The 13721-nt window shown below is 41.4% G+C and overlaps 1 protein-coding gene across 1 annotated transcript in view; it reads right to left on the minus strand.

Annotated features, from left to right (window-relative positions):
• LOC109911668 (ASXL transcriptional regulator 3) overlaps positions 1–13721 on the minus strand; it is a 269254-nt gene that overhangs the window by 17197 nt on the left and 238336 nt on the right. Inside the window, exons 11-12 of the mRNA XM_048596328.1 lie at positions 3342–3447; positions 1684–2788 (exon numbers count right to left, since the gene is read on the minus strand). Of these exons, the coding sequence (XP_048452285.1) occupies positions 1684–2788; positions 3342–3447 (1211 nt within the window). The remainder of the gene's footprint in view (positions 1–1683; positions 2789–3341; positions 3448–13721) is intronic.

Genomic DNA, 13721 nt, shown 5'->3' on the forward strand with positions numbered 1-13721 from the left:
AAGGGTCTAGGCCCGAAATGTCAGCCTTCCTGCTCCTCTGATGCTGCTTGGCCTGCTGTGTTCATCCAGCTCTATATCTTGTTATCTCTGAGTAGGAAATGTCTTTGGTTTTGCAACTGCAGGGAATGTAAAATTCCAATATATGTTTTCTCTTCATATGCAAAGACCATCCTGTTTTAGTACCTTGTGTGTGTACATAAAGATTTTTTTTTTATGAACACAGGATATTTTTGAAAAATAAAACATGCGGTAAACCAAGAAGATCCATAAGAAGATCCATCCTGACCTGCCAGACCCACCTTTGTGGAAGAGAGCCAGCCCTATATCAGAGAGAAAGAAGATTCCAATTGCCCAGTACACCCATCTACATATGGATCGTTGTGGGTAATATCCTTTCTCAGATGGATAGAGCTAAATACAGAATAAATATTGTGCAAATTTGAGAAATGCTCCCATGGTGTTTTTAATAAGGAGTATTTTGTTACTAAAATCAAGTGTAACTGAAAACTACATTCTGTGTTTCTTAGTCAGCCTCACCAACTAGATGGTTTGGGCAAATTGTTTTTAATACATAAACTGGTTAAAGTGTCCAAAGCATGGATAACAACTGGGCAATCTGAGAGCATTTGCAACACTCAACTCAACTTAAAACAGAGAAAAGGTGTCAAGTAAATAAAACAGAAGGGCACTTCTTGTACTTTATCTTATTGGCTGTAGAAATAAAGGACTAATTCAATCTGAAAATTTTGTTTATTCTCTATTACTCCTTAGTTGTTTTGAAATTACCATTGTTGAAATATTGATTAACCGCACAGCAGCCTTGTTAGAAGTGTATGCATTATTTTTTAAAATGGCTATTGCACCACTGGCTAAAACTTAGAACTAGCAAGCAGCAGCAATTTCAAAACAAGTTACGCCAGTGGAAAAAATGGGTGGTTGAAACCCTGTGACAAACACATCTTCAGCTATTAAACTTGGTTCAGCTCCTGTCTAATTATATATGCAATTTTATTTCTAATTGGTTGATTTTTCAAAAATTGTCACCATCTTTTATATTTTGTACTAATAATTCATACATAATAATCTATTCCTTTTTATAGAATAGGCAGCAATACTCACAAAGGTGGCTCCATCTACATTTCAAACTGATATAGTATTGCCTCATTAAATATACTTCAATACCATTATTTGAATGATAGTGGAGAAGTTGCTGAAGTTAAATGAATTGATGTTTACTGTCATGCTCATTTTAAGGCCATTAAAACATCTGGACAGTATTTTGTGGATATTAATTCTCAGTATGTATATATCAGTGAAGAAAGTTAAATGTTGGACCATGTATTTAATTAAACTCTGGTTTTTAGACCCTAACCAATAGCATTCTATCTGAATAAAAGTATTGTAAGTACTATTTTCAATGACTGCAATCTGATAGTGTACTTGAGAGAAAATGTTGCAGACTATTTTGATAATTTGTTGAATTTTCAGTTAGTACCTGGAGTTTTTTTGTTCGTTTCATTGGTTATAATAGCATTTTCTTCAAGTAGAGTAGTTGGGCAAATCAAAACCATATCTAACTCCAAAGGTCAACTATAAAAGTCAACATTGCAAGTATAATCTTGCAAAATTGTCTATATATATGTGTATAGACTACACATAGTCATTTCTATCTTTGCAACATACCTTGATAGGTGGGACCTTTGGCTCTTCTTTTGTGGGTATATCTTTTTCACTTTGTACTCTGCTGGGCAGAGTCTGAAAGGACTGGTCATTTTCAATTCTAGGCCTTTTCTCCTGACAGAACTCCAGGCTGTGCTGTTCCACTGGTTTTCTCTTTTGTAGCTCAATATCTTTGTTGTCATTTCTTCCTTCTGCTGAAGCTGATGTTGAAAAATCTGACGGTGTTGACATTCGTGTAGGTGACTGAGAGATGGACTGAAATGTCCTTAGTTGATTTTCAGGATCTTTGTTCTCACTTTCAGAATGCTCAGTCAGTACATAGGTTTCAGGGTATGCAGAGGTATGTCGTTGTTGAGATGTGCATTGTATATTTCTCTCTGGTGAAGTGGACGCATTGATAACAGCCTCAAGCTCATCACAACAAGATGAAGACGGTAAGCACACAGGAGTGCTACATTGTTCCAGGGTATTTTCCTCATTACTTGTGTTCAGTGCCAGTTCACATAAGTCACTGTTAGATTCATTAAAGTAACCAGAAAGTTGAGATGGTGCAGAAGTAGAAGTAATGTGTTGTGAAGAAATGCTAGATATCTCAGAAGAAGGCATTTGTAAGTCGTCAGTGTGCTCAGATTGAGACTCTAATTCATTGATACTTTGTGTAATGAGAACAGGCTTCAAGTCTTCTGCTGGCACTTCTTGTTCCAATTTATCAGGGCTAAGCAAGCAAGACTGCTCAAAGTCACAGGCACTGGCCTCCGGAGATCTATTTTCACCAAGGCTTCCGCAAATATTCAGTTCAACTTCTTCTGCTATCTCTTCCTGAATAACAGATTCATTTGAGGTAATATCTGAACACAAGGATATTAGTATATCCTCCTCTTTATCAGTTATGGATGGTTCTTTGGCTGAGATTTGCTGTACATTGCATTGTGTTTGCTTTAGATCTGTATAAGGCACAACACTTTCTTGGCTTTCATGCTTAATACCAGATGTAATCTCACAGGGCTCTGATAGGGTGTGTGGTACTGAAAATAAACAGCTATCTTGGTTTTCAAAAGACTCTTTTACTAATTCCAGCTTCATAGCTTCTTCTTGTGTTACACCCATCCTGAATTCAACAGAAAGGTAGATGTCACAATTACAAGTTAGAAAGCTGAGCAACTCGTAATTAGTGTCCTGAGACAAACATAAATTACCTGCCACAAAGGTTTACCAGAATATTTTAAAATACACAAAAATGTTAAATAAAGTGTGAAGTGGAAATTGGGAAATTGCATTGATGCTGGGAATATAATTGTTCAGTTCCACAGATTTGGGGAGGATAATTCTTGATGTGACCAATAGCAGGCAAGAGACAATGAACGAACACTGCAGCATCTCTCTGTGAGGAGTGATGAAAGTTAACTAAAATGTTCCTATCTAAACAGCACTGTGTGACTGACCAGGAAGTATTCAGAGGAGTTCGGAAAGTACATTGCCCTCCCTTTTGGCAGAAGTTACTGTATCAAATATAGAATAACAATTAGGTAATATTACATAACTGAAAAATATTACAACAGAAGACATAAAGGTGCAAAACTTGTTGCATCACATTCCATACATGAATAAACAAAATGTAAAGAGGATTAGATGTAATATCATAGAACTACTAAGGTGCTTACTTTTCTCCATAATATTGTTCAAAAAATGTTTCTTTCCATTGTTCTATCTTCTTCTCCTTTTCAATCTCTTGTCGAATCCGTAACTGCATTTCTGGAGTAAATTCGCCTGCACAAAAGTTTGAAGAGCATGAAACAAAAATAGCACCATCTTTGTTAGAATGCACAAGTTTAATAAATAATCTTTTGTAATGTTGCAGTGCCTAATCATTTAGTTTATGTCTATGGATTCTGAAAAAGACCAAAGGAATAAGTTGTTTAGTGGACCCTACCTCACCATTCAGTGAGATCGTGGCTGATATGTATCCAATTACTTTAATCAACCTTGGTACTACACCTTGACCAGCAAAAAAGTCTGTCAATCCCTAGCATAAGATCATCAATTCACAAAGTATCTAATGTATTTATGCAGAAAAATTCCACTCTTCTATCACCCTGAGCATGAATATGTGTTTCCTAACTTTCCTCCTGAATAGCCTGACTCTGATATTAAAGTTACATTCCTTTGTCTGAGACACCACTGCCGGTGAAAGAAAATTTTCTTATCTACTTTATTAATTCCCTTCAGAATTTGAACCCATTTTACTGAAATCCCCCTCAGCCTTTCCTAGGAAGTATGAAACAAAAGAGATTTAGGAAAAACTGCTTAGCAGAGACTTCAGGTTTAGTTATGTGAATCAAGATTGTAACTCAAGGGTATGTTGATATCTGTCACTTCACAGTGACCCTTGACTTCACTTCTGAGCAATTATAGAATCAGCAACTGGAATCAAACAGCATAAATTAGCACTACATATTTATAAGCTGCCAGTTACACAAATACACATCAAGCAAAACAAAGTTTGGCATTATTGGTTGAAATTTCCTGTGCATTTGAGTCCAGGGACAGGTAATCAGGGTAGAAAGCAAAGGCCTGTAAAATCTCAAGGACATACTTCCACAAGTGTTTTGTACCCATAATTATGTGCTTCATGATTCTTTTAGGCCATCTATTGATCTCTGTGCCTGAATACATCTGGAATTGTTATAATTGCTCTATCTGAGGCTAAACAGTCAAAGATGCTAATTGCTTGTATTATGTTGATTCAAAACTGATGTAAAATTAAATTCAATACAACTTTTGACAACATACGAACAAAGTCAACGTTCCAGTTTTATTGAGATTTTTGAGCAATTTTATTTATCTTCACTGTGTCAGTATTCTCTTTACTTTTATACTATAATGATAGATCATATCTTAAGAGGAAACGGACTTGTAAGTGACCTTATGGCGAGAAGATTACATGGGAGAAGACCAAGAGGAAAGAAGAGTATGTAGGAAGCTAATGGCAAATGAAAAGATTGGCTAGGATAGAGAAATATGAAGGACTCCTATGTGCCAAGGCCCTGTCTTAAGGGCAGAGTAGACCACGTATCATGGTGGATCACATTAAAAATTGAGAATCTTCCATGATAATATGTTCTTAAGCATAGTATACTTAATCTGGATGAAAATAAGAATAGGAGGCTATTCAATTCTTCCACCATTCAATTCGATTATAAGCTAAATATTCTAGGATACTTACCTTTTGGAAGAGGTAGGTAAATAAAAAAAGCAGAATGTAGTTCTGATAATAATATATGTATTCATGACAGCAGAGAAACATTATCTTAGCTCAGAAAATCAAGTGGAATTAGTTTGGTTGGAGTTAAGAAACTGAAAACATTAATAGGCCCTTAACACCAGATTTATACTGTGGGCCGCAGCAAATTAGAGCTATGTGTAACAAGTAGTAATCATGAGGGACTTTAATATTTTTACAGTCTGGGGAAACTAAATTTGCAGTAGTACATTGGTGTATGTGTTCACAGATTGCAGGAGATTGTCTTCAAGATCAGTAAGTTGAGGAACCAACTAGCAAACAGGCGATTTTGGATATAGTATCATGCATTGAGAAACAGTTATCTAGTAAAACGGCATTTAAGGAAGGGTGATCATAATGTGAGCATTTTATATTGAACTTTAAAGTAACTCAGTTAAGTTTAAAACTAGCGTCTTAACTTTAAACAAAGCAAAGTATGTAGGTATGAAAAAGAAGGGTCCCGACCCGAAACGTCAACTTTCCTGCTCCTCTGATGCTGCCTGGCCTGCTGTGTTCCTCCAGCTCCACACTGTGTTATCTCTGACTCAAGCATCAGCAGTTCTTACTATCCCTATGTAGGTTTGAAAGACAATTTGCCTAAGGTAGATTGGGAAATCTACATGAAAGTATATGACTGTAAAAAGGGACTTGCAATTACATATCACTGTTGTCTTTTCTATCACTATTTTATATGCAACTGTCCTTTATGTCGAGGCAACAACTAACTGAGAGTGGCAAAAAGAAGTCCTGTTGGAAGACGATTGTGGCTGTTGGTGGTCAATTATCTTAGCGCCAAAACTTCTCTGCAGGAGTTTCTCAGGGTAGTGGTCCTTTTTAGCTGCTTCATTAATGACCTTCACTCAATCATAGGTCAGAGGTTTGTTGATTATTGCAGTTTCGAGCTCCATTTGCAATTCATTGAATGGCTTGAATAAGGACATTCGGCCTGTTGCATCCATGATTCTGATTTGCAAGAGTAAATCAGCTCATCTGACTAACCTGCCTTTTCACAGAGCTGGAAAAATATTTACTCTTTAGGTGATCATTCAATTCACTTTTGAAAGCCCTGATTGTGTCTGCTTTAACTACAATCTTAGGTAATGCATTCCAAATCTTATTTAACTGGTGATAGATTAGGAACTGTCAATGTACAAAGGGACCTGGCTGCTTTGAACACCAGTCACTGAAAGCAAGCATGCAGTTGCAGCAAGTGGTTAGGAAGCAAATGCTATGTTGGTCTTCAGTACAAGAGGATTGGAGTACAGGAGTGAGGAAAACCTATTGCATGTGTACTTGGCCTTGGTGAGACCAAACTTGGAGTATTGCGTGCAGTTTTACTGTAGCAGCCTCCTGGCTGTTAAAACACAGACAGATTTGCAACTTGGACAAACAGCAACGGATGCTGGGTACATTGGCCAAATAGAATCGTAGAATCATAGAATGTCCTCAGCGTGGAAGGAGGTCATTCAGCCCATTGAGTCCATGTGAACCCTTCAAACAGCGTGCCTCCCAGACCCAGCCTCGACTGTATCCCTGTGCCCCACATTTACTATGGCTATTCTACTTAGCCTACACATCGCTGAACACTAAGGAAATTTTTTTAAACATGGCCAGTCGACCTAATCTGCAAATCTTTGGACTGTTGGAGAAAAATGCAGTACTGAGAGGGAACCCATGTAGACACAGGGAGAACATGCAAATTCCACACAGTCACCAAACACTGGAATCAAACCCAGGTCCCTGGTGCTGTGAGGCAGCAGTGCTAATCACTGAGCCAGCATGCCACCCAAAACTCTCCAGTCACAAAACCTAGACATAAGGCACAGTGCAAACACATCAGCCAGGTGCTAATGATATTAGCATAATGTAAAAGGCAACAGTTATCCTGGACAGACATATCCCCAACAACTTATATTTCTCATGTCTGAACGTTCATCTACTGTCACATTTCGTAAAGATTCCATTATTTTTCAAATGGCTGATGTAAGGCTTGCCGGGCTGGAATATCCCGGATATGTTCTGTTCCTCTTCTTAAATATAGGAATGACATTAGCTATCTGTCAGTCCTCTGGCATGATACCTTTTATGAGTTAATTATTAAATATAACTAATAATTCTGTGGCTATTTCTTCCCTAGGTTATTTTAAGCATTTTAGAATCCATCAGGACTATCGACTCTATCTTCTTTTAGTTTGTTCAAATTTATCACTGTGTGTTTTTATTATAGTTGCAATTATCTCCTTAGCCATCTCCTCATTCAATGCCTATCTATTTCCCTGGTATAAATCAACATGAAATAATTATTTAATGTTTCTGCCATATTGCTATCATATGCAGTTTAACCTTATTTATCCCTTGATGATCTTGTTCCTATTACAGATTCAAAATATTTTTGTGTCATATTCCTTGAGTTGATAATTTACCTTCATAGTTCATTTTTGTCTTGCTTACAATTTACAGGAATTTTATTGACTGGTATTGGTAATTGATAATCAGATTTATTGGATGATAAAAACAAAATTTGCTGATTAGATATTGCAATCTCCTTTGTTAGTTGGGCATCAATTTGAAACAGAGATAGGCAGAAGTTTCCCCTCCGAGAGGAGTTGAGAGTGACAAAATCAGATTCTCAAAGTGAAAATTGATTTTGTCATTAAGCCTAGGATGACAAGTTTAGAATCTCATCCTTGACTGGTGAGACACTAATTTCCATCTCATGAATTCCCCATCCACCATTTTAAAATTGCACTTCCAATCTTCTGCAAGGTGCAAAATTCGTTAAAGTGGGGACACAGAGCAATAAAGCTGAGGCCTTTGCTGAGTACAGAACGTTCAGCATTGGAGAGTGGAAGGTTAGGAGGGATGGTGAATACCTAACAGGAGGTGGGTTGGGAGAGGGGATGGAGTCAGAGGGAAGGGGAGGAGAGGGGGGAGAGGAAGGTTCCAGAGGGCTATGGGTATCTTTGAGCTGTTGCATCTTGTGGGCCTCGATTCCTGAAAGGAAAATAAAAAGTTTCTTGTCAGCATGACAAATGAGCCGGAGGATGAAGTGAAACTGTGGAGTGGTGCAGCCCTGAGCCAGTGTGATGTGATGCTGTTGGAGAGAAAGGTTGAGAGTGTGCATGTGGCGCCGCATGGCACTGAGTGTAAATTTCAGGATGTGGTGAGAGCAGCTGTCAGTGGAATGCTGAACATCACATAGATATCTGTGATCCTGGGAGGATTCAAAACATCCTGAGATCCACACTCAGTGCTATGCGGGCATAACATGACGCCGAACTCTTCTTCTGCCATCTTTGCCTCTGGGCCCATTTCTATGGACAAGAGTCCTCCCCCATCCCACAGGCCCCTTTGCCCAGTTCCAACACTCTTCCTCCACCTGGACCCCTCCCTCTGGCCTTTTACCTGCACTCGATCTGTTCATTGAGAACTGTTGGCGTGATATTAGTCACCTCCATTTCTCTGCCCCCTCCTCACCAAATCCAACCTATCTCCCTCCGAACTGACTGCACTCTGTGCACTAAGATCTAACCCTGACTTTGTTATTAAGCCTGCCGGTAAGGGTGGTGCTGTTATTGTCTGGCATACTGACTTCTACCTCGCAGAGGCTGAGAGCCAGCTCTCAAATACCTCCTCCTACCTTCCCCTGGACTATGACCCCACCACGACACATCAGGCCATTGTATCTACTGCAATAACTGATCTCATTTCATCCAGTGATTTCCCCCCCACTGCTTCCAAGCTGATAGTCCCCCAGCCCCGCACAGTTCGCTTCTACCTCCTTCCAAAAATCCACAAACAGGACTATCCAGGCAGACTCATTGTTTCAACCTGCTCCTGCCCCACTGAACTCATCTCTTCCTACCTTGACTCAGTCTTCTCTCCTCTGGTCCAATCCCTGCCCATGTACATCCGTGATTCCTCTGTGTCCTTACGCCGTTTCAAAATTTCCAGTTTCCAGCCACCTCCTTGTTATCATGGACGTGCAATCCCTTTACATGTCCATTCTCCATCAGGAGAGTCATAGGGCTCTCCGGTTCTTCCTGGAACAAAGACCTGAACCATCCCCACCCACCACCACCCTCCTCCGCTTGACCAAGCTCGTCCTCACCATCAACAACTTCTCTTTTAACTCCTCTCATTTTCTTCAGTTAAGAGGTGTGGCCATGGGTACCCGCATGGGCCCTACTTATGCCTGTCTCTTCATGGGGTATATGGAACATTTCTTGGTCCAGTCGTATTCCGGCCCCCACCCACAACTCTTTCTCCGATATATCAATGATATCATCGGTGCTGCTTCCCTCTCTCATCCGGAATTGGAAAAGTTCATTGATTTCGCTTCCAATTTCCACACTTCCCTCACTTTCACCTGGTCTATCTCTGACTCCTCCCTTCCCTTCCTCGACATCTCTGTTTCCATTTCTGGGGATAGACTGGTCTCTAATATCCACTATAAACCCACTGACTCCCACAGCTATCTGGACTATACATCCTCGCACCCTGCTTCCTGTAAAGACTCCATCCCATTCTCTCAGTTCCTCTGTCTCCGCCGAATATGTTCAGATGAAGCCAGCTTTGCCAAAGGAGCCTCTGAAATGTCCACCTTCTTCCTCAACCGAGGACTTGCCAGCATCGTTGTCGACACGGCCCTCAACCGGGTCTGACCCATCTCCTGCACATCCCCCCTCAGCCCTTCTCTTCCCTCCTGCAACAGCGATAGGGTTCCCCTTGTCCTTACCTACCCTCCCACCAGCATCCACATCCAGAAGATCAACAGACATCATTTCTGCCACCTCCAGCGAGATGCCACCACCAGACACATATTCCCCTCCCCTCCCTTGTCCGCTTTTCACAGGGACCATTCCTTGTTTTGCCGATATTGAGAGACAGGTTGTTTTCATTGCACCATGTCACCAAGCCCTCTATCTCCCTTCTGTATTTTGACTCGTCATTGTTAGATATCCGTCCCACTACATTGGTGTCATCAGTGAACTTGTAGATGGCGTTCATTTGGAATTTGGCAACACAGTCGCAGGTGAACAGGGAGTACAGTAGGGGGCTGAGGGTGCACCCTTGGGGTGCTCCAGTGTTGAGTGTTATTGTGGAGGAGATGCAGTTACCTATCCTCACTGATTGCAGCCTATGGGTCAGAAAGCTGAGGATTTCGTTGCAGGGGGCAGAGGCGGGGTCAAGGTCACGCAGTTTTGAGATTAGTCTGGAGGGAATAATGGTGTTGAAGGCGGAGCTGTAGTCAATGAGCAGGAGTCTGATATAGGCGTCTTTGTTATCCAGATGTTCCAGGGACGAGTGCAAGGCTTGGGATATGGCATCCGTTGGGGACCTGTTATGTCGGTAGGCAATTGTAGGGGATCGAGGCAGGTTGGGAGACTGGAGTTGATGTGGGCCATGACCAGCCTCTCAAAGCACTTCATGATTATAAAAGTCAGAGCCACCGAGTGGTAGTCATTAAAGCATATTGCATGTGCTTTCTAAGGTACAGGGATAATGGTGGTCTTCTAGAAGGAAGTGGGAAATTTGGCTTGTAGGAGGGAGATGTTGTAGATGTTGGCGAATACCTCCGCCAGTTGGTCAACACAGGATCTGAGTGCTTAGTTGGGGACACAGTCCGGATGCATCGTTTTCCTTGGGTTGACTCCCAGGAAGACTGATCTGATGTCTGCAGTGGTGACAGAGGGGACAGGTTTGTTCTGGTCTGTCCAGGCAGGCGTCACTGCACTGCTGGCATTCTGCTCAAACCGAGCATAGAAAGTGTTGAGCACATCAGGGAGGGATGTGTCTTTGTCTTTGTTTAAGCCTTGCCATAGGTGGCGGGAGTCTGTTTGGAAGGTTTGGGCCTCTAACTTGGTTCGGTACTGCCTTTTGGCATCCCTGATGGCTTTGTGGGGCGGCACGGTGGCTCAGTCGTTAGCACTGCTGCCTCACTGTGCAAGGGACCTCGGTTCAATTCCACCCTCGGGTGACTGTCTGTGTGGAGTTTGCACATTCTCCCTGTGTCTGCGTGGGTTTGCTCTGGTTTCCTCCCACAGTCCAAAGATGTGCAGGCTAGGTGGATTGGCCATGCTAAATTGCCCATAGTGTTCAGGGATGTGTAGATTAGGTGGGTTATAGGGGGATGGGTCTGGGTGGGATGGTCTATGGATCGGTGTGGACTTGTTGGGCCGAAGGGCCTATTTCCATATTGTAGGGATTCTATGATCATATCTGGATTTCTTATATTGGTCTGCGTCATCCAACTTGAATGCTGCATGTCTGGTCTTCAGTAGGGAGTGGATTTCTGGTTCATCCAAGGTTTACGGTTGGTGAACACTCTGATTGACACTCAGGTTTTCCGCTGAGTGCTCGAACATGGTCCAGTCCACCGTTTGCAAGTAGTCCCAGAGATCTTCCACAGCCTTGGACCAGCATTGTACTTCCTTTTGTGAAGGATCCTCCCCTTTCAACTTCTGCTTGTAAGCTGGGAGGAGGAACACAGTGCTGTGATCTGATTTTCTGAAGTGTGGTCGGTGGACGGAACAGTAGGGGTCTTTGATGGTTGTGTAGCAGGGGGCAGTGGATGTGTACAATGTAGCAGAGTGGATGATTGTGTACAGTGTAGCACTGTACCAGTTGTATAGTCCTGGTGTTTGGCTGCTAATAGTCAAGGGGCTTATCAGGGACAGTCCATGGCATTTTGTGGAAAACGGGTAGGTCAAATATAGGATAAATACTCATTATACTGGAACGTTGAGTAAATAGTTACAGTGATAGGGGGCAATTGCAGATAGTGAGGTGGGACCTCATAATGAATAGGAGGGGAAGAGAAGCTCCTGACATGAGGGTTTCAAGCAGGTCAGTTACTCTGATTTTGACATGGGAAGGGTGTAGGGTCAGCAGAGTCATAGAAACTCTAAAGTCATGAACTTTAAGGGTAAAGTGAGCACATTAATAGTAATGTGAAAAGGAGATTAACCAAAACAAAGGGAGTCAGAAGAATCATTGAGCCCACAGGGACTTTGTAAAGACTGTACCTTTTTATTGGGGAATGAGGTAAGTGTGACCTCTTGAGTCGACAGAATACATATAATGCTGAGGGTTCAGTGAGTTAATGGGCAATGGCAGAGTTAGAATGAGTGATGGTCCAATGAGTGTGAATTAGCAGAGAGAACTTGGTGCCTATCAGAATGAAGAGAGGAGATCTTCTTTCTGCACAGCTGACCACCTCTTTGCACACTGGAGATAGCACTGACCTATGCTACTATCTCTGTCCAGACTTCTACAGTCGGCATGGAAGAAGATTGACTTTTTCTCCATCACCCCATCCACCAGAACCTCAGGGCCATTCTCCTGCAAATGGGGAGTAAGCATGGCTTTCTTCTGCATTGTGTTCTGAGAGTTAAGGGCAAGAACTACAGAATGAAGGGTTGTTCTTGGCCTACAGTATCTGATATGGTATCTAGCTGTGTTTTAAATAGGGCACCAGAGGACTGGAAGCTGGAAGACCCCAAACATGGCAATAACCTCCATTTTGCTCTGCACCAGACTGACCACATAATGTACCCAACATCTCGCTTGTATAATTAATGAAGTGAAAACATGGAAAATTGCTTAAGATTATTCATCCTGGGCCATGGCAGAAATGATGCAAAGTTTTTCATCAACACTCTTTAACTGAAAATGGGAAAATTCAGCCATGGTTTTAGGTAAGCTGATGCTTTCAGAGAGATGCAGTTACAGGAATGTTCATTGTTTGTCATAGAGTCACAGAGTCATACAGCATGGAAACAGTCCCTTTGGTCCAACCAGTCCACACCAAACATCATCTCAAACTAAACTAGTTCCACCTGCCTGCTCCTGGCCCATATCCCCCCAAACCTTTCCCATTTTAGTACTTATCTAAGTGTCTTTTAAATGTTGTAACTTTGCTCACATTCATTTCATCAGGACGTTAATTCCATACATGAACCACCCTCCGTGTAAAAAATTTGCCCCCCATTTTTAAAAAAATCTCTTACCTCTCACCTTAAAAAATATGGTCCTTAGTTTTGAAAAGGCACATACCATCAACCCTATCTATACCCCTCGTGATTTTATAAACCTCTCAACCTCCTACGCTCCAGTGAAAAAAGTCTTTGAAGAAGTTGAAAATTGTGATAGTCCATGTGTTTTTCAGTGGAAGAAAAGTGTATTTAATGTTGAGATGTTGGCACCTTTAAGAACTAGGTTATTTCAGGAGTTGATTTTACTTAGCTTCCAGTAAATGATTATGTGGCCAAGTTACACAAATGAACAGTAGGAAAGCTGTGAATCAACAAGAAGTTAAGAACTCTGAGTACTCTGAGTAGATTGTGGGTGTGACTCAGAGTTTATGATTTTTAGCCTTAAAGTAACCTAGCTGCAGAGCAAGGACCATCTCTTCCTAGTAGAATTAATTTGAAATTAGTGTGTTGGTTAAAAGGTATTAAACTTCTTATTAACGGCAGGTTTCCTCACAGTGAGTTTGACTTATGTGAAACCTAAACTGAAGAAAGAAAGGCAGACAAAGAATTTCAGGTAAAAATGGAAAGAACTGTGGATGCTGTAAATCAGAAACAAAAACAGAAGTCGCTGGAAAAGTTCAGCAGGTCTGGCAGCATCTGTGAAGAGTTCTGAGGAAGAGTGACTGGTCCCGAAATGTTAGTTTTGATTTCACTTCAGAGATGCTACCTGACCTGCTAAGCCTTTCCAGCAATTTCTGTTCTTGTTGGTAAAGAATTTCAGGTAC

Source organism: Rhincodon typus, chromosome 4 (genome assembly GCF_021869965.1).
Source record: "Rhincodon typus isolate 14 chromosome 4, sRhiTyp1.1, whole genome shotgun sequence".
Lineage (NCBI taxonomy): Eukaryota > Metazoa > Chordata > Chondrichthyes > Orectolobiformes > Rhincodontidae > Rhincodon > Rhincodon typus.